Raw genomic sequence first — 22,047 nt, 5'->3', positions numbered from 1 at the left:
GGACACACACTGGTCCCAGTGCACTACTCCTTGGGTCTCAGACCTGGAGTGCTGGTAATGGCCCTTTGTTTTGCACGGTCTGGTTTTCATTAAGGCAAAGCAGTCTGGCAGCTGTTTTTCTACCTTCACTCGCATGTCAGCGAGATCCTGGCCTAAAAGTTGCTGTTCTGCAGTGTTTCGCCTGTTCCTCTCCATGACTCAACACAGAGCAACACATTCACACTGTGACAGACGCACTCACTCACACTCTGACGGACGCACTCACTCACACTCTGACAGACGCACTCACTTACACTCTGACAGACACACTCACTCACACTCTGACAGACACACTCACTCACACTGTGACAGACACACTCACTCACACTGTTAGACACACGCACTCGCACGCATGCACTCACAGAACAAGGGGTGTCTGTATGTCCTTCCAGCACTGTGCTGTGTCTTGGACCCTTGGTTTTCCTGGCTGTGTTAAGGTCTCATAGGAAGCCCTTAGAAGGTAGAGTCTCTTTCAGGGTAGTAATGGTATATGTGTATAAGGAATCCATAGCAGGGAAATTAAAGTTTGACACTTCAGTGTGACCGCCTACAGGGAACGAGATTAGACGGGGTTGAGAGGGAGGTCTGCTTGTTAGTGTTCAATCACTCAGGTGAAAGGGTCACTCCAGTCAGGGTTTGGATGATCTAATGCAGCCAGATGACTATATCTCAGAATTGTGTATATGCATACAGTACCAGTCAAAAGTTTGGACACCTATTAATTCAAGGGTTTTTCTTTATTTGTACTATTTTCTACATTGTAGAATAATAGTGAAGACATCAAAACTACAAATAACGCATATGGAATCATGTAGTAACCAAAAAAGTGTTAAACAAATCAAAATATATTTTATATTTGAGATTCTTCAAAGTAGCCACCCTTTGCCTTCTTGAAAGTTTTGCACACACTTGGCATTCTCTCAACCAGCTTCACCTGGAATGCTTTTCCAACAGTCTTGAAGGAGTTCCCACATATGCTGAGCACTTGTTGGCTGCTTTTCCCTTACTCTGCGGTTCAACTCATCCCACACCATCTCAATTGGGTTGAGGTCGGGTGATTGTGGAGGCCAGGTCATCTGATGCAGCACTCCATCACTCTCCTTATTGGTCAAATAGCCCTTACACAGCCTGAAGGTGTGTTGGGTCATTGTCCTGTTGAAAAACAAATGATAGTCCCACTATGTGCAAACCAGATGGGATGGCATATCACTGCAGAATGCTGTGGTACCAATGCTGGTTAAGTGTGCCTTGAATTCTAAATAAATCACAGTGTCACCAGCAAAGCACCATCACACCACCTCTTCCATACTTCACGGTGGGAACCACATATGCGGAGATCATCCGTTCACCAACTCTGCGTCTCACAAAGACATGGCAGTTGGAACCAAAAATTGCAAATTTATACTCATCAGACCAAAGGACAGATGTCCACCAGTCTAATGTTCATTGCTCGTGTTTCTTGGCCCAAGCAAGTCTCTTCTTCTTATTGGTGTCCTTTAGTAGTGGTTTCTTTTCAGCAATTTGACAATGAAGGCCTGATTCAGTCTCCTCTGAACAGTTGATGTTGAGATGTGTCTGTTACTTGAACTCTGTGAAGCATTTATTTGGGCTGCAATTTATGAGGCTGGTAACTCTAATGAACTTATCCTCTGCAGCAGAGGTAACTCTGGGTCTTCATTTCCTGTGGCCCTCATGAGTCAGTTTCATCATAGCACTTGATGGTTTTTGCGACTGCACTTGATGAAAAGTTCTTGACATTTTCCAGATTTATTGACATTCATGTCTTAAAGTAATGATGTACTGTCGTTTCTCTTTGCTTATTTGAGCTGTTCTTGACATAATATGGACTTGGTCTTTTACCAAATATGGCTATCTTCTGTATACCCACCCCTACCTTGTCACAACACAACTGATTGGCTCAAAAGCATTAAGATGGAAATAAATTCCACAAATTAACTTTTAACAAGGCACACCTGTTAATTGAAATGCATTCCAGGTGACTACTTCGCGAGGCTGGTTGAGAGAATGCCAAGAGTGTGCAAAGCTGTCATCAAGGCAAATGGTGGCTACTTTGAAGAATCTCAAATATAACATATTTTGATTTGTTTAACACTTTTTTGGTTACTACATGATTCCATATGTGTTATTTAATCATTCTGATGCCTTCACTAATATTCTACAATGTAGGAAATTGTAAAAATGAAGAAAAATTCTTGAATGAGTAGCTGTGTCCAAACTGTACTGTCTGGCACGTAAGATTAAGGCTCGGACAAGTCTCCGCCCTCAAATGTGAAGAGTAGGCTACATGACTGAGCAAAAACTCACTTTATTTTCTCTTTGCCTCTTCACTTTTATATCATTCTCATTGAGATATTATGGTCATCATTATTCAGATTATGGTTATTGTTGTGATTATTTTTGTCATTATTATTTTACTGTGATGACTAACAATATTTAAGATTTTAGATTCTCCAGTTGTTCTTCTCATCCCATGGAAAACCCTGGCCAATGTATTGGTATTTTTTCAGCGTGAGTCTCTTGCTTGCTTGGTGTTGGACTGCATTTCTCTCAAACGGAGGGGGACGCAGGGTTAACATGATTCATACCTCTATTCCCATAGACTGGAGGGTGGAGCAAGGGGCCTGCCAAAGCACAAATAAGATCTGTCAGCCAGGAGCGCATGAGCCCTCCTGAGACTCAAAGTATGTCTGCTCTTTTCGACCCAGCTCTTTCTCTCTCCCTCTTTCTCTCTCTCTCTGGCTCTTCCATTGTTGCCCTCTGTTGCCTTGACTATGAGGCCCTTGAGTCACCCTGGGCCCCGATTTTTGTTTGTCATGGCAACACTTGTAAGATCGGAATTTGCCCATAGCAACCCCTCCGGACCTGGTGCTACTAGAAGAGCATGGTGTCTGTGGCAGATTAGCTGTATGGAAGCCATACACTCTGTAGAACTCTTTCCACACACACGTTTTCTTCCCAACCCTGCTTTTCTAAAAAATGAACTGCTGCTGCAGAATCACACTGTTTCAGTGTGTCACCGTCTGTATATAAGCTTTTGGTTAGTTGGGTGGGATCCACATACCTCTGCTGACCCAGGATTTGTTGGCCCTTGAATTGCATCTTTAAGAGGGCACCACAAGCTTCACATCACAGCATTTACGCAGAGTTCCTCTACAAGGCCACAGATATCTACCAGTCATCCAACGCTGTGGTGGAGCACCCATTGACTCAGATATTATAAACCAGTTGTCAACGCTGGCGCTGCCATCGTGTCTCCACAATATACTGTATACACACAAACCCCGTTTATACCTGGTTCTAACTTTTGTCCTGATCTTGTACACATTCAGATTGTGCTCACATTTTTTGACAGGTGTCTGGATATCTTACAAGTGTAGACAGATCTAGACAGAGAAACCATTGAAATAATTATTCCGCCCTCTAAAATCATTGACAGTTGGCAGCATTGACTGATTACATCAAGTAATCATGATTACACAAAGTAAGGGACCAGGAAATCTTGTCACAATGCAGACACAGTGGACAGATAACAAACACATTGTAATACCATGTGTAGACACGTCTGAAAATGTGGGCACAATCAGAATGTAGACGAGATCAGGACAAAGCACCCATGTTAGCTCCAGGTATAAACAGGGCTATAGACACACACATGCAAGCATTCACACAGACACACACATTCCTTCTTATTGTCTGTCAGTTTGGATGTTTTTATATGCCACGCTAATATGTGATGTAAGCGAAACACAGATTGAGAGTTTTAGGTTGGATGTTGATAATGCTGTTCAAATCCCACCCCACACCCCTGTCCTCCCCCTCCACCTAACCCCCTCCGATTGGGAAAGTGAAACTGTGTGATGGTGTTTGTCTTGATGGCTGTGGGGTTTTGAGGATGCTTGCTCTCTATGGAAAGTGTCAAATCCCATGGATGGTGATGTAAAAACAATAACCAAAACAAATAAAGATCAAAAACAAAACTCAGCCTCTGGCTTTTTTGGTGATTGTTGTGTGCTGACCTTAGGGGGTAGAATGGGTTCCCTCTCTCCACTCCTCACCCTTGGTAATAGCGCATCACATGGCCAATGATCATGTTTGAGTTTATTGAGTTTATTTTATTTTTACAGGGACAGTGCACATTAATCAATGTTTCAAGTGACATATTTTAAAAAAAAAATTGTATTTAACTAGGCAAGGCAGTTAAGAACAAATTCTTATTTACAATGATGGCCAAGGAACAGTGGGTTAAATGCCAGGGATTTGATCTAGCAAACTTTCGGTTACTGGCCCAAAGCTCTAACCACTAGGCTACCTGCCGCCCTGACATTTGATTTGTGTGTAGTGTTTAAGTCTAGCCCTATAGTGCCCTGTATTAAGGTTACTGCGCCCCCCAATATTAACAACAATATTAAAACCTTTGTGTAGGAAAGACCATATGAATATGAATAGTAAGGCTAAACATCCAAATCGGTCAAACAATTCCAAACAATTATACTGTGAATTACAGAGCATTCAGAAACATTACTGAATGTTCAATACTCTCCAAGGGGCCTCTTGCAAAGATACAGACGTCAATGTTGCCTCTCTACTTATTCAGCTCATGTAGGACGGCATTGTAAGTAATAATTTGTTCTTAAACTGACTTGCCAAGTTAAATAAAGATTCAATAAAATAAATAAATGTAATGTAGGCCAGGTTTTCCCAAAGTCAGTCATGCCCCCGTGCACATTTTAGTTTTTGCTGTAGAACTACTCAGCTGATTCAAATAATCAAATCTTGATGATGAGTTGGCTACTTGAATCAGCTGTGTAGTGCTAGGGCAAAAACAAAAACGGCCCCGGACCGACTTTGGGAAATTGCTGTAGGCTCACCAAATCCCCACAGGACAAATGGTCTGCTCAGTCCTATGAGCGCAAGTACACTCTCATGACACAAGATGGCAGTATGTCCCCTAGTCTGTTCAAAGCAGTAAAATACCTATCCAGGTGTTGTCATCCTATTGTGTTGTTTTGTTTGGTATCATTTCATCTATTTTTATTGGATAATTGTTGTGTCATTTTTGAGTTGACCTTTTCCATACCACTTTAGAATCTGTTATCTGAATTAAAATCTCTCCTTCATTAACCAACCCTGGAACTGTGTGACTAACAACCGGACTGTGTGACTAACAACCAGACTGTGTGACAAACAACCGGACTGTGTGTGACTATTAACGAATGCTATGACCATTACAATCAATAAATATCTCAAGTTGTTTATTATTGGACCGATTGGATTAATGGGAATAAGTTGGAACCTCCCTGTATTTTGGTGTCTAACAAGTGGCTATATGGATATTTGAAGTCATAACATACTAAATAAACTGAGTGTACAAAGCATTACGGACACTTGCTCTTTCCATGACAAACTGACAAGGTGAATCCAGGTGAAAGCTATGATCCCTTATTGATGTCACTTGTTAAGTCCACTTCCATCAGTGTAGATGAAGGGGAGGGGGACAATTGAGACAATTGAGACATGGATTGTGTATATGTGGCATTCAGAGGGTGAATTGGCAAGATTAAATAATTAAGTGCCTTTGAACGGGGTCTGGTAGTAGGTGCCAGGCGCACCGGTTTGTGTCAAGAACTGCAACGCTGTTGGGTTTTTCACATTCAACAGTTTGCCGTGTGGATCAAGAATGGTCCACCACCCAAAGGACATCCAGCCAACTTGACACAACTGTGGGAAGCATTGGAGCCAACATCCCTGAGGAATACTTTCGACACCTTGTAGAGTCCATGCCCCGATGAATTGAGGCTGTTCTGAGGACAAAAGGGATGAGGGGGATGCAACTCAATATTAGGAAGGTGTTCCTAATGTTTGGAATACTATGTATTGACGGCTGACTAACAGCTAAAAAAGGCCATGCATTCCTGATTATAATTATTCATCACACAGGCAAAACAACAGGTGACATGTCTAATTTTCATTGGGGATTGGTGCAGATACAGTGAAATATTCAACTATGATTGGAGAGAGGCATAATAATAAATATTTTCTATATTTTACACAATTTCCATTGCATTTAAGATTGAAATGGGTTACACAGACTCTTACAGACTTTATCTTTACTGATCAATGAACTATAACATCCTGCAATGCATAGCAGGTATTTGGCTCATTCTCTGGGTCTAGTGTGTCGGAGTATCTAGCTGTGCATGTTCTGCTATTTGAGTAGGTAAAGAAAGAGACCACTGTCACAAGACACAAGCATACACACCAGCAGCACAGTAGCTACTTTACATAGTCAGAGCCGAGCACGCGTTACATTTTTCAGTACAAAGCACCGTGAAAACTGCACATGATGGTAAGCTTGTCATAAATATTGTCCAAAAAAAGGTAGCAGTATGGACGGTAAATTGAACCTATGTCTGGACATCATCCTCAAATAATAATCTTCGGTGACCAGAAAGCACATTTTCATTCAGTCTCTGTCAAGTTTAGGTAGGTTACTTTCTAAATGGAATCTGTTACAGTTACTAGTTACCTGTCCAAAATTGTAATCAGTAATATAACTTTGCAATTACCCAAACTCAGTAACGTAATCTGATTACTTTCAGGTACTTTTGGATTACTTTCCCCTTAAGAGACATCAGAACAAGACAAAACGGATCCATCAAACACATTTGGTGTGTCATCATAGTGGTCCTAAACTTGTGTTCAGACTCAGTTGGAATTATCTTAAACTTGTTCCTTTTTATCAATGCTCAATTGAATGTCAGAGGAAGGCCCTAAAAATTGCCAAAGACTCCAGCCACACTAGTCATAGACTGTTCTCTCTGCTACCACATGGCAAGCAGGACTGGAGTGCCAAGTCTAGTTCCAAAAGGCATCTTAACAGCTTCTACCGTCAAGCTAATCAAATGGCTACCCAGACTATTTGCATTGACCCCGCTACTTGCTGTTTATAGTCTATGCAATGTCACTTTACCCCTACCTTCACGTACATATTACCTCAATTACTTCGACTAACCTCTACCCCCGCACATTGACTTGGTACTGGTAGCCCCTGTATATAGCCTCCTTATTGTTACTCTTGTAATTTTTTAACTTTAGTTTATTTAGTCAATATTTTCTTAATTCTTATTTTTCTTAAAACTGCATTGTTGGTTAATTAAGGGCTTGTAAGTAAGCATTTCACAGTTAGGTCTACACCTGTTGTATTCGGCGCATGTGACAAATTAAATTTGATTTTATTTTGATTTGAGAAAACAGAAAGGTATCATAATGTATTTTTTCGCAAACAGCCTTTCTGAATTTAAAAGTAATCCAAGAAGTAATCTAGTTTTTCTAAAGTATCTGTAATCTGATTACAATATTTTAGCTGGTAACATAATTGATTGCAGTTACATGTAATCAGCTACTCCCCAACTCTGGTCTCTTTACTGACTCAGTACTCTTTATTCAGTTTCTGTACTGACACTGTGTATCCTTTTGATTCATACTGTACATACATCTACAGTGAAGCACATACAGTACAGTACATCTCTACCTTCAGGTGTGTTACAGTATCTTCTTCAGTGGGTGTACTCTCTCCCATTTCCCAAAACATGAAGACACATCAGCTTTATGTCAATAGCTGTACTGACTGATTCCAGCAGGTCTCGAGAGAGATGTCTTAACTTCATGCCAATAAGTGCCACATCTTTTCCCAGAACTTGGGGGAAATTTTAATTACCCAGAATCCTTTAGTGTTCCCAGTCAGACAGCCTCCCCTCTTGCTCCCAGGGAGTGGCAATGGACTTTCGTTTGACATGTAGCACCAGGGGCTGAGGGGCTCAGGCAAGCAGCACCCTGTTGGGACGGGTTCTCCCCCGCTGCAAAACACCACACCTTCAGCAGGCTTTTACTGTGGACCCGGGTACTTTGGGTATGGCCTGGCACCCCCACCGAGGAAGATGAGCCAGAGAAGGTCCTCCAGCAGCCTGAGGAGGAGTCGTGAGAGGCTGAGGAGGAGGCATGAGAGGCTGGGGAGGCGGCTCGGCGTGGCTGGGTAGGGGGGGTGGAGGAGGAGGAGGCGTGAGGCTGGGATCTAAAAAGAGACGATGGACCAGGACTGGGACTATAGGAAGGAGCAAACCCCAGAGACTTGGAGCTCCTGCCACCCTGTCTGAGGCAGCGTCCATGCAGAACGTTGAGGAAGGCCCTCTGGAACTCCTGGCTGAAGCAGGGATAGATAATGGGGTTGATACAGCTGTTGAGGTAGCCCAGCCAGAAGGTGATCTTAAATATGGTGTCAGATGGCCTGTACGATGGGAATATGGAGCCTGTGGAAAGAACACAGACAGAAATCACACACAAACGGATCTGTCAATATAGCAAGTACAGTAGTTCACAACGTCTATATGAATCATGAATCATTTGCATTTCCTATTGACCCTTATCTGTATTGAATACAGCAAGAGGATGAGCAGAGGCAGCTCAGACATTCTGGTGTTCACCGTGTACTTACTTCAAGGTTATCTGATAAGATGTATGGAAGGCCAACATACACTACCAGTCAAAAGTTTTAGAATACTTACTCATTCAAGGGTTTTTCTTTATTTTACTATTTTCTACATCGTAGAATAATAGTGAAGACATCAAAATTATGAAATAACACATATGCAATCATGTAACACAAAAAGTGTGAAACAAATCAAAATACATTTTATATTTGAGATTCTTCAAATAGCCATCCTTTGCCTTGATGACAGCTTTGCACATTCTTGGCATTATCTCAAACAGCTTCACCTGGAATGCTTTTCCAACATTCTTGAAGGAGTTCCCACATATGCTGAGCACTTGTTGGCTGCTTTTCCTTTACCCTGCAGTCCAACTCATCCCAAACCATCTCAATTGGGTTGAGGTCAGATGATTGTGGAGGCCAGGTCATCTGATGCAGCACTCCATCACTCTCCTTATTGGTCAAATAGCCCTTACACAGCCTGAAGGTGTGTTGGGTCATTGTCCTGTTGAAAAACAAATGATAGTCCCACTAAGTGCAAACCAGATGGGATGGCATATCACTGCAGAATGCTGTGGTACCAATGCTGGTTAAGTGTGCCTTGAATTCCAAATAAATCACAGTGTCACCAGCAAAGCACCCCCACACCGTCACACCTCCTCCTCCATGCTTCATGGTGGGAACCACACATGCGGAGATCATCCGTTCACCTACTCTGCGTCTCACAAAGACATGGCAGTTGGAACCAAAAACCACGAATTTATACTCATCAGACCAAAGGACAGATATCCACCAGTCTAATGTTCATTGCTCATGTTTCTTGGCCCAAGCAAGTGTCACGAACCGGCTCAAAGCCCGTAACAAAAGGGAGACAACGTGGAGATAAGGCGTAACAAAATATACATTTATTAACTAAAGCAACTAAGGAAAATATACAATGATGTCTCTTCTTGTGAAGAAGACTCTTCACAAGTCTCTTCTTATTATTGTTGTCGTTTAGTAGTGGTTACTATTCAGCAATTTGACAATGAAGGCCTGATTCACGCAGTCTCCTCTGAATAGTTGATGTTGAGATGTGTCTGTTACTTGAACTCTGTTAAGCATTTATTTGGGCTGCAATTTATGAGGCTGGTAACTCTAATGAACTTATCCTCTGCAGCAGAGGTAACTCTGGGACTTCCATTCCTGTGGTGGTCCTCATGAGAGCCAGTTTCATCATATCGCCTGATGGTATTTGCGACTGCACTTGAAGAAACTTTCAAAGTTCTTGAATTGTTCCGTATTGACTGACCTTCATGTCTTAAAGTAATGATGGATTGTCGTTTCTCCTTGCTTATTTGCACTGTTCTTGCCATAATATGGACTTGATCTATTACCAAAAAGGGCTTTCTTCTGTATACCCCCCCCCCCCCCCCCCCCCTACATTGTCACAACACAACTGATTGGCTCAAACACATTAAGGAAAGAAATTCCACAAATTAACCTTTAAGAAGGCAGACCTGTTCATTTAAATGCATTCCAGGTGACTACCTCATGATGCTGGTTAAGACAATGCCAAGAGTGTGCAAAGCCCGTCATCAAGGAAAAGGGTGGCTATTTCAAGAATCTCAAATTCAAAATATATATTGATTTGTTTATTAACACTTATTTGGTTACTACATGATTGAATGTCCAACCTTTTGATCTGTAGTGTACCTGTATCTCTCTATCTGAAGAGCTTTGTCTCTAAAGGTCTAAAACATTCAACTCTTTCATTCCTATAGTCTGAGAATCTCAGGGGCATTAGCTTTGACATAGAATATTGGGCTCGCAGGTCTGAAGTTCTGTTTCTATTGAAATGCATGACTCCAGTAATTCTTTGCTGCCTTGGAAAGATGAAGGGTGATTGTGGGGCGCCGGCTTACTGCGCACAACATCATGCCCTTTATGGTTGTTGTTTATAATGGCTTTGGAATAAAAGAATGAATAGTGTTTTTGTTCATTTCATTTCTTCCCTGAAGTATAACCCTATTCGGTTTAGCACTGGTATTTCATTTGCTCTGCTTCTCCATGGCAGTAATTGAATTCCTGATGTACAACTAAAGAAAACAGACAAGTATACGGAGCATTCAAGAGGGGAGACCAGGGTCGTAGACTCTGTTGTTATGTATACAATGAAACACAAATAAATCAAAAGGCTATTCCAACATCGGACTCATTGAATTTCCATCAAGAAATTGTGTATAAATGAATTCTAAAGTAGGATTAGAAGTGCACAGAATCTGAATAGATTCAGCTACACTTCCCAAGACCAAAGGATGTGTATTCGGGAACCAGACCATCAGCAGGCCTTTTGATAATCTGTTAATTTACAGTAAATTAGTTCAACCCTAATCTCCATATAATCTTGAATTACAGATCTATCGGATCCTCAATCAAGGATTTTAAAGTCTGCATAGCCATTTTTTGGCATTTCATTAATCACATTCTCACAGGCTTGTGGGGGTATTAACGATGTTGATGACAGCTGTGAGGCAACGTTGGGTTTGACTGTACATCTATCATCACATGATCATATGTACTGAGTGGACAAAAACATGTTTTTTTTGTTTTTTTTTACCCTCAATTCGTCAGGGCATGGACTCTACGAGGTGTCGAAAGCGGTCTACAGGGATGCTGGCCCATGTTGACCCCAATGCTTCCCACAGTTGTGTCAAGTTGGCTGGATGTCCTTTGGGTGGCGGACCATTCTGTGGAAACTGTTGAGCGTGAAAAATCCAGCAGCATTACAGTTCTTGACACAAACTGTTGCACCTGGCACCTACTACCATACCCTGTTCAAAGGCACTTAAATATTTTGTCTTGCCCATTCACCCCCTGAATGGCACACAATCCACGTCTCAATTGTCTCAAGGCTTAAAAATCCTTCTTAAACCTGTCTCCTGCCCTTCATCTACACTGATTGAAGTGGATTTAACAAGTAACATCAATAAGGGATCATTGCTTTCACCTGGATTCATCTGGTCAGTCTACATCATGGAAAGAGCAGGTGTTCTTAAGGTTTTGTACACTCAGTGTATAGCTCTTATCTTTCAAATCACTGAACAGTTGTTATACATGACTCATCCCATGGCTAAGCTAACACCAGTGATTTTGGAGCTGAATATCTATAATAGAGCATTTATAGCATTTGTTTACGGCTCCTACCATTGTTTTTGGTGCACTGAAGCAGGAAATATGCAGAAAATAGGTCCTGTGGCTTATTCCCTCTTTCAGTCTCAAAAGCATTCATTTCCATTACATTTCGTGCTTTTCCATTGAGAGGTTAAGATTTACATTTCACAGTTCAATAGAGTTGAGTGGTGGGGTTGATTTTTAAGAGATTTGGAAGGGAAGCTTCCCTGACTAGAAAATGACACATTGTGAGTCAGGCATTGGCAATCACATTCTATCCAGTAAGGGGGCTTTATATGCTGCTATGGGAAATCAGTTCTAGGGATTATTTTCTTGAGAAAAATGCAAAATCATTCAGTGATGTTATTCTAGTGATGGGGGGGGGGGTGGGTGGGGGGGGGAATCTATACAGTAGAGTATCGCAAGATTCTTTTTGGCGATATTATAATATATTCTATGACTCCAAGTATCTACAAAAAAAAGAGGTAGGTAGTTAACATTAGCTAGCGCTAGTCGGCTGTACAGATGTATGATCGTAATTTGATCTCCCTGTTGCAGGAGAACTTTCCAGGACACCTAAATGTTGTAGTGTATTTGAAGTTAAAAAGGCTTATGAAGTTTGTGATTTTCATTTTGAAATTTCAGACTTGATTTTCCCTTACGTATCAATTTCAAATCTCAGGCATTTCTTCTTCTCTGGCTTCATTCATCTTCTTTTTAAAGGGTGAGCAAACGTGTTATTAGCACCTTTATTTCCATGACTGATCAAAACTTGTTTTCTCATGACTCTCTCTTGTCCCGCTGCAGCAGACATGGTGAGCAATATGTTTGGAATATCAAATTGCATAAAATCGTAGTATCGGATCGCAATACATATAGAATTGTGAGAATCGTATCGGCACCTTAGTATTGTGATAATATTGTATTGTGAGGTCCCTGGCAATTCCCAGCTCTATGTTACTCCCTATGATACTGCTATTCAACATTTGATTAGACTTGTGTTTTTCATATTAAAAGTCTCTGTATCTGCTTTCATTTTCATATCGCATTCACTTTCTCATTTCCATGCAATTCAAAACAAAGGCAGGTAGCAGCACATAGGGAGAGCAAGGAAAGGCATTGTGGGATACCCACCAATGGGCATAACCAGGAAGAAGGGCAGCCAGCAGAGAACGAAGCAGCCAACCACAATGCCCAGAGTCTTGGCTGCCCTCTTCTCTCGGGAGAATTTCAGCAGGTGCATGAGGGCGAAGGTGGTGCGTCTCCGCCTCATGATGCATTTCTCTCCCTCCTCCTCTTGCCCCTCTGGCTTAGCAGGGGCATTTCCCCGATGAATCCTCAGTGTCACTCCCTCTCCCTCCGTATGCATCCCCCCCTCCCTCTTCCTTCCCTCCCTCAGGTCTCGAGTCTTCCGCTTGGCCACCACATACACCTTGCAATACATGGCCAGGATGACAGCTAGTGGCACATAGAACGACCCCAGGGCAGAGAAAATAGCATAACCCGGTTCCTCTGTGATCCGGCACTCAGTCTCGTCCTCTGGGTCGGGCTCCTTCCAGCCGAAGAGTGGACCTACGGATATGGCTGCCGAGAGGCCCCAGAGAGCTGCCACTGCGACCAGGCCGCGCCGCCCAGTGGCCATGGCAGGGTAGTGCAGCGGGTAGCTGACTGCTAGGTAGCGGTCAACAGAGATGACACACAGGCTGAGGATAGAGGCAGTGCAGCAGAGAACATCCAGGGCGGCCCAGGCACTGCAGAAAGACCGGCCAAACACCCAGCGGCCTAGGACCTCCGAGGTGGCAGAGAACGGCAACACGGTGGAGCTCAGGAGCAGGTCTGCTGCCGCAAGGTTGGCGATGAAGTAGTGTGTGACGGAGCGTAGGTGGTGGTGGCACACCACAGACAGGATAACCAGGATGTTACCGAGAACCCCGAAGATGACAAACACCCCCATCACCAGGCCCAGGGTCACCGCCTTAGTGATATCCACCTCAGCGAAGGAGGAGGAACTGCAGTTGGGACAGCTTTCTGACACAGGGAACGTGATGTTCTCATCTGAGGGAACCATTTTGGGTTTATTTACGGTTCATTCACTAGTTGAATGTCTTTGGGATTGACTGTCATGTTTGGTTAAATGCAAACTTCCGCACCGGCATTGGGAGTCCACCATTTGTATTTGCCCTTCTTGTGACTCAGGACTGGAGAAGTTTGTACCTTTTCAATCACAGATCTTTCATGCTAGGAGGCATGAGCCCTTGCCAATGCCTGCATAAAACACATGTCTTTGGCAGTAACATTAAAAACACTGACAGGTCAGGATAGTGAATCTTCAGCACTGCCACTGCTTGTTGCGCCATCTGTCTTTGGAGTTTGGCTGCAGGGCTTTCTGGGTCATAAAGTCAAGATCCGATATGTTTATGGTGTCTCTTTCACGATGGGACTGAAATGGCATGATAGAAACTTGCTGGAGGGATGTTTTCATTGAACAGAAGTCCCACTAAAAACACAGTAGAAAGAGAGCAGTTAATAAAAAAGCCATCCCGCAGGCTCCATCCCTGTTTTACAGAATGGCAAAAGCTAAATGTAGTCACTGTTGCAAATAAGACTGAATAAGCCTGAGACTGAGTAAGCATTCGTCATAGTACAAACACATGCCAGGCATCCATTACATTAAAGGATATTCAACATTTTGATAATAATCCTAGATAAAACCACAACACAGCAATATATATATATATATACATAAGATGATGGGCGTGCTGTAAATATGCATTAGACTACCAAATATATTCTTCCTCAAGAGTGAGCTTCTCTGTAAAGATTTCCTCACTTCACACATCATTACAATGCCGCCAGAGTAAACAAGAGGTCCCGCTTCAAGAAACATAGCATTTTCTATTTACTTTTCATCCAAACAACATTACTGAAATTTATCTGTCGATTCACCTCCTGATACATAAAACCATTGACTTCAAACAGCAGCTCCACTGACACAGAATCATTGGTAGTCAAGACATAAGTTATGAGGGAAACCAACAAAGCATAGAGGTTATGAAAATAAATAGATATATAAAACAAAAGCACATTTTCATAAATCAGGCAACAACATGTGCTGGTCTCTGTAACGGGCTGTGTGTGAGTACTGAGACAGGCTAATTTTCACACACAGCTCCCTATAGTTACTCAGCAGCTAGATGACAGGCCAGGGATTGAACTGTACAGAGGGCAGTGCATTAAAGTTCTGAAGGGCAGCGGACTGATAATTCCACTCAATACCACTCTGGGTGTACGTGTTGGAGATTTTGCATGTCATTGGATGAGATAAATGTTGGTGTAGCAGGAAAGGGGATAGTGATAGAGCCATCGCAATGCAATGCCGGTCAAATGGTCCAGCAGGATCAAAGACAAGCAAAGAGATGGGTTGTTATGCCAGGTTCAGTAATATGGAATGAGTATTGTCATTTTTCTTTGAGCTGTTGGACTTAATAAGTGTCCGGTTATGACAGTTCGGGGAGTTGGTACAGTATGCCTGCCTGCTCCTTAGTTTGGCGCCCGATTTGGGGGTTGGCAAAAGAAGCCTGAGAGGTGGGCCAATAAGAGGTTGTTTTGATGCCCAGAAGGTTTGATATGAGATTTTTTTTTTAAAGAACTGGCTGGGGATCTAAAGCTGGCTGTGCCTTAGATGGATGATTACATGACCATACGTATGGGAGACCTAACCTACCTCTAGGTGTGTGTATGACTCATTATGACTCAACACGAGGATGACTGTCATGATCATGAAGCAGTCTGTAGAGCAATACATAATATTGGTGTTTCCACAATGTACCCTTACATATACAGTACAGTATATTTAAAGGACTGGAGTTAAAACAGCAAAAGGACAGCTAAACATTCAAAGACAGTTGATGTACAGTAAAGATGATTGATTAACCCGAGACCCACAAAACACTAAAGACCATTCAATGTAATCTCTACTCACTAGAGAAATGCAACCTTATTTCTTCAGGGACTTCAGGGCACCACTTCAACCAAAGACCACAGAAACGTCTAGTTGTGTCCAATTCATTGCTCACAGTCGCAACATTTCTTCAGTTATCTTATTACTTGTGAACTTCCAATACATTTCATAAGGCTGTCACATATTGCTGAATTCTCTTGTGCTATAGTAAGATTAGAAGATAGCATTGAGCTGGTCTCAGAGCATCTCGCATTATTCTTTACATAAATCCAGGTTAGCTAGCTGGCTAATGTTTGCTGGGTTAGGGTTAAGGTTAGGGTTAGGGTTAAGTTTAGGAGTTAGGTTAAATGTTTAAGGTTAGAGTTAAGGTTAGGGGAAGGGTTAGCTAAAAAGGTTACATTTAGGGTTTGCTAACATGCTAAGAAGTTGCAAAGTAGCTAAAAAGTAGTAGGTAGCTGGAAAGCTGCTAATTAGCTAAAATGCTAAAGTTGTCTGTGATGAGATTCGAACTCGGAATAGGTCTCATGGGTAGTAGCCTACAACTGCAAAGTTTTTTTTTAGGACAATCAATTTACTGTTGGATGAATACATGGCTACTAGCGATCTAGTTATGTGTTTTAAGTTTCCACTTCCTCAGGTGTTAAACCCCAATATAAATGTGCATAAAGATGTAATTCATCTCGATTGAAGAAAAAAAATCTGGAAATGATGAAGTCCTAAAACATAGCAACTAAAGTCTAATTGTTAAACCAACATTCCTGATAATCACTGGATCAGGTTGCATAGCAAAATATTTTGAACCATGCATTCCTGCTTGGAAGTGTTCGATGAAAAAATGTATTTCTTGAATACCTCAGTAGTTGAAATATTAGACTTCTTCATAAAGCACTTTGAATGACTTTATAAGATGATTAGTCATGACTTGGGTCCAACCAAATCATGGGCTGGTGCCACCAGCTGTAAAAGTAAGTGGCACCAGTGACACCAGGGAAAAATGTTAGTCTGGAGCCCTGTGATATTAATAATAGTGTTGATTCAGGGGAACACATATGAAAGGCACTACTTTGCAATATAGCATTATAGCCTAAGTCGCTTGGCTTTTATAACGTATAAGGCTTAAGCGGACAGGCAGATAGACAGAAGAACAAGAGGAAGCACAGAGTGACAGCAGAGAAGATGCTGAGACAGAAGACAGCGCAATAGGAGGCAAACAAAATGGCTAGAGCAGAGTTGTATCTCCAGTGGTGTTTTTACATGTTGTATTTGTTTTAGTTGAAGGCGCACTGTGACGTGGGCTGGTGTGGATAAAATACCAGGGCCGAATTCTTGTCCCAGTCCGCCCCTGCTTGTATGTCAGCAATCTATATCTTGAAGTCCTAATCAGTATGACTCTTTGTGAAGCAGGATAACAAACTCTGCTAGACAGCTAATGCTGACCTCAGCTGGGGCAACCTCAATCTCTAAATAATTATCCTTAGATACTACCAGAAAATACATCATATATCATTTGTATCATTTGAGTGCCAGTCTGTTCGATCATGTTAACTCTTTGTCACTCATAGTCATGTCAAATGTTTGACATGAGAACAGAAACAGACTGGCACTGCACCCAGGCTTCATAGAATTTAAAGTTATGATCATGGAAGTTATTATTATAGGCCTACATTTCATTTTCCTGTGGCCATATGTTGTTTTGTCAGCTTCCTTTGTCCAGGCCAGCCTAATGATAAATGATCCCCATGCTATAAATGCATATTCAGCAATCTTCATTTATACTAAGCGTCTAAGTGCACGCACCTGGCACTTACGAAACACTTGGCAAGTCACTTTTTGGTGCTCTTTAAACTGTTTGGAGGCATATTTCCTTTGTTCTGTAGCCTACTACTTTGTCTTTGATGCAAGGTGAAATACACTGCTCAAAAAAATAAAGGGAACACTTAAACAACACAATGTAATTCCAAGTCAATCACACTTCTGTGAAATCAAACTGTTCACTTAGGAAGCAACACTGATTGACAATAAATGTCACATGCTGTTGTGCAAATGGAATAGACAACAGGTGGAAATGATAGGCAATTAGCAAGACACCCCCAATAAAGGAGTGATTCTGCAGGTTGTGACCACAGACCACTTCTCAGTTCCTATGCTTCCTGGCTGATGTTTTGGTCACTTTAAATGCTGCCGGTGCTTTCACTCTAGTGGTAGCATGAGACGGAGTCTACAACCCACATTTCATTGGAATTACATGGAAACAACATTGATTCAATCAGTGTGTGCCTAGTGGGTTTGAACTTTCATTGATTGGGATTGTTATCATTGATTTGACAGATTTTCCCACTTTAGTCTCCATAAAGAAAAATATTAGCATGTCAAACAAGCATCAGGTGTTTTGATATTCTGCACATGCCTATCAGTGAATATTGCAGCCTTAATATACTGCATTTACACAGGCAGCCCAATTCTGATATTTTGCCCAAATATTGGCAAAAGAGCTGATCTTACTGGTCAAAAAAACAATTAGTGGAAAAAGATCAGAATTAGGCTGCCTGTGTAAATGTAGCCTGAGACTATTGTGTGCACAAACAATGGTTTGAGTTATTCAGTGCTATTGAAAAATAACTGTTTTGGTGATGCCACCAAAGCTTTCTCATAGCACAGGAAGTCCTCATAGTTGACTGATTGTCTTGTAGAAATATTACATATTGCATTTTTTTATGGTACATTATAATTGATTGATTTATTGCATGTTTTGAGGAGCAATTGTGAAACAAATTCCACATATAGGAGGAGTAAGCAAAGTGATGTGCTTCTTAGGCAGTGTTCTGATTGTTTATAGTCTACTAATGTCATGCCTATCTCATGGCATTTTCAAAGGTTTTTGATTGGCTATTTGTAAAAGTCTCACATTTCTTTGAATTTTAATTGAAAGCAAGTAGATGTGAAATGATGCAGGACATTTGAAAATGCAAATGACTGAGGGCAGACCATGCATTCCAATTATAGTCAACAGTTCTCATTACATTTCCTCTCAAACTGTTAAAAGAAAAAAATTAAAGTTATAACTTCTTTCAATAATAATTTACATGTTACAATATAATAGACAAAAAGTAGACACATTTAGTAGACAAAAAGGACAGCATAATTATTAAACATGAATAAGTAGGCTATAGACATAATTAAAGCAAATGATAGGTACATTACTTTTAATTTATTTATCTGAGACTAGTCTCTGCACTAGTCTCAAATATCCAATAGGTACAGGCAAATGTTGAATTTAGTTAGAAATAACGGAGTTGACTCACATTCCCACCAGCTCGTTTTGAATAAGAATTCAACAACAATATTTCATCAAATTCATTTCATGCAAAAATGGGAATGGCTTACCTTGTTATCCCTAAATGCCTCCCAAACGAGTACCGTTCTTTGACAGTACAAGTATGATCAAAGCAAATGTATTTTTCGTATGGACTGGACAAACTATTCAGACGGTAGGCTATTTATGGCTGTTATGTCGAGACGCACACACCCGGTGTAGCTCCCTGAGGAATCTGTCTGCTGCTGCTACCCTCAGAGAAATGCACCAGCTAGAGACGCATTTCACCTGATATTCAACACTGTGTGAGACAACACCCTCCTTTCTTTCCCACCCCTACTCTCCACCACCCAACATCTCCTTTTCACATTTCATAGTCCACAATCAGTAGCATAGGCTATTTAACCTTTATTTTATCAGGGAGTCATACTGAGACCAAGGTGTCTTTTACAGATGTGCCTTGGATTACATAAATTACAGAAAATACACACATCAATAGAAATACTAAATGGTCATAAAAAGCCAACGCATTCATCATGGGCGGCAGGTAGACTAGTTAGAGCGTTGGGCCAGTAACTGAAAGGTTGGTGGATCGAATCCCCGAGCTGACAAGGTAAAAATCTGTCGTTCTGCCCCTGAACAAGGCAGTTAACCCACTGTTCCTGAGCCGTCATTGTAAATAAGGATTTGTTCTTAACTGACTTGCCTAGTTAAATAAAGGCTAAATAAAATCAGTAATAAGGTCCTTAATCAGCTTTGAATTGAATTGCCCTAGAGGCATCAAATTAAATAACATTTTGAAGATTGTTCCACAAATAAGGTGCAAGAACTCATTATAGACCAAAGGAATTTCCAGAGTTAACCATCCCTGAGACCGGGGGTGGTAACTCCTATGTCTAAAGTAATGATGTTACATACAGTGGGACTTTTTGTAAAAGGACTTTATAAATGAAAATATAACAATGTATCAACCTACGTGATATCAAAGAGGGCCAACCAACTTTCTGGTAGAGAATGCAGTGATGAGTACAAAAATTGTTGCCTAAAATAAAGAGCAGTGCGATCTGATAAACTGCATCTAATCACTTTAATGAAATGGCAGCTGTGTTCATATAGATGATGTCAACAAAGTCTAGGACCAATAGGAATGTCGACTGAATAATCTGCTTTCTACTATTTAGTGAGAGGCAGGACCTATTTCTATATAAGTACATTTTTATTCTCTTAATAGCTTCTTAACTAACTCATCCATATGCTTTTTTATAAAAGACAGCTTTTCATGTATCCAGATGCCCAGATATTTGTAAGCAGAGATACGATCAATATGGACACCATCCAAAGTACATTGTTATGCATGCTAGAGAACAACATATACTTAGTTTTACCTGCATTCAATACTAATTTCAGGTCAATAAAGTAGTTCAGATATAGCCTGGTCAACCGCTGGGGCAATAGCATACACAACAGTATCATCGGCATACAAGTGTAGGTTACAGTTTGTTTTACAGACATGTCAATATTGTTAATATAAACAGTAAAAAGTACAGGACCCAGAATCGACCCCTGCGGGACACCTTTCGTAATATCCAGGAAAGTTGATTTAACACCATCAGTAGATACACATTGAGTTCTATCTGTCAAGTAATTTGTAAACTGTTAAATGCAGCCTGGTCTAGGCAAATTGAGGAAAACCTCTGAATTAGCAGTGAGTGATCAACAGTATTGAAGCCTTTGACAGGTCAATGAAGAGGGCAGCACAATGTTACCTTTAATCCATACCACATAATTTATAACTAGGGATCCAGCAGAGATAGTGCTATGACCTGGTCTAAAACCTGACCAATATAGAGTATCAGTCAAAAGTTTGGACACCTACTCATTCAAGGGTTTTTCTTTATTTTTACTATTTTCTACATTATAATGGTGAAGACATCACAATGATGAAATAACACATATGGAATCATGTAGTAACCCAAAAAGTTTTATTACAAATCGAAATATATTTTATATTTGAGATTTGTCAATGTAGCCACCCTTTGCCTTGTTGACAGGAGTGCACACTCTTGGCATTCTCTCAACCAGCTTCATGAGGTAGTCACCTGGAATGCATTTCAATGAACAGTTGTGCCTCGTTAAAAGTACATTTGTGGATTTCTTTCCTTCTTAATGCGTTTGAATCAATCAGTTGTGTTGTGACAAGGTAGGGGTGGTATTCTGGATGTTCCACAGCGCTACTGGCAGAATATCCAGATTAAACTACAGTTGAGTTGTTTGGAAGGAACACACAACACTATGTGTGGAGAAAAAAGGCAAAGCACACCAACATCAAAACCTCATCCCAACTGTAAAGTATGGCGGAAAGAGCATCATGGTTTGGAGCTGCTGTGCTGCCTCGGGGCCTGGACAAGCTTGCTATCAGCGCCGGAAAAATGTATTTCCAAGTTTATCAAGACATTTTGTAGGAGAAAGTTAGGCTATCTGTCCGCCAATTGAAGCTCAACAGAAGTTGGGTGATGCAACAAGACAATGACCCAAATCACAGAAGTAAATCAACAACAGAATGGCAATAAAGAAAAAAATACACCTTCTGGAGTGGCCCAGTCCACCTCTGTGATGGGTAGGGTCTGGTGCTGTGCTGTGATGGGTAGGGTCTGGTTGAGCTGTGCTGTGATGGGTCGGGTCTGGTTGAGCTGTGCTGTGATGGGCCGGGTCTGGTAGAGCTGTGCTGTGATGGGTCAGGTCTGGTAGAGCTGTGCTGAGGCGGGCCTGGTCTGGAAGCATGGAAGGGAGGTTGTAGGGGGAATTGAAGAGGGTGGTGTGGAGGGCAGTGTGGCCGGCGATGCTCTAAACTCTGCACTCTTTGACTGGGTACGGCTTGGGGATAGCGCAGTGTATCTGTATGCAGATCCTGGTAGAGAAGTGGTGGAGGGTGGTGTGGGGGGCAGTGTTGCTGGCTGTTCTCCAGTCTCTGTGAGGCGCCACCAGATGCAGGTCTAAGGGAGCGTCTGATTTGTCTCAGGGTTCTGTTGCTACTGTGGGGTGAGGTGGACTGGCCACCCAGAGCAACATACTTTA

The 22,047-nt window shown here is 41.5% G+C and overlaps 1 protein-coding gene across 1 annotated transcript; it reads right to left on the bottom strand.

Annotated features, from left to right (window-relative positions):
• Positions 1-7,209: 7,209 nt before the first annotated feature.
• Positions 7,210-19,216, bottom strand: adra1ab (adrenoceptor alpha 1Ab). The gene is made up of 3 exons (XM_021602552.2): positions 19,044-19,216; positions 12,833-14,195; positions 7,210-8,366 (listed from the first exon to the last, which is right to left on the bottom strand). The coding sequence occupies exons 2-3, from the start codon at positions 13,764-13,766 to the stop codon at positions 7,801-7,803; spliced, it is 1,500 nt and encodes a 499-aa protein (XP_021458227.2). The 5' UTR covers positions 13,767-14,195; positions 19,044-19,216; the 3' UTR covers positions 7,210-7,800.
• Positions 19,217-22,047: the final 2,831 nt, after the last annotated feature.

This window comes from Oncorhynchus mykiss, chromosome 5 (genome assembly GCF_013265735.2).
Source record: "Oncorhynchus mykiss isolate Arlee chromosome 5, USDA_OmykA_1.1, whole genome shotgun sequence".
NCBI lineage: Eukaryota > Metazoa > Chordata > Actinopteri > Salmoniformes > Salmonidae > Oncorhynchus > Oncorhynchus mykiss.
This window is presented reverse-complemented; position numbering and strand designations above follow the sequence as displayed.

What these genes read in the sequence shown, in the direction of transcription:
- adra1ab (XM_021602552.2), bottom strand. Translation starts at nt 13,766, where the DNA reads ATGGTTCCCTCAGATGAGAACATCACGTTCCCTGTGTCAGAAAGCTGT. An exon ending in CTTCCTGGTTATGCCCATTG is followed by an intron (nt 8,367 to 12,832) that starts GTGGGTATCCCA and finishes TTCTTTCCACAG; the next exon opens with GCTCCATATTCCCATCGTAC.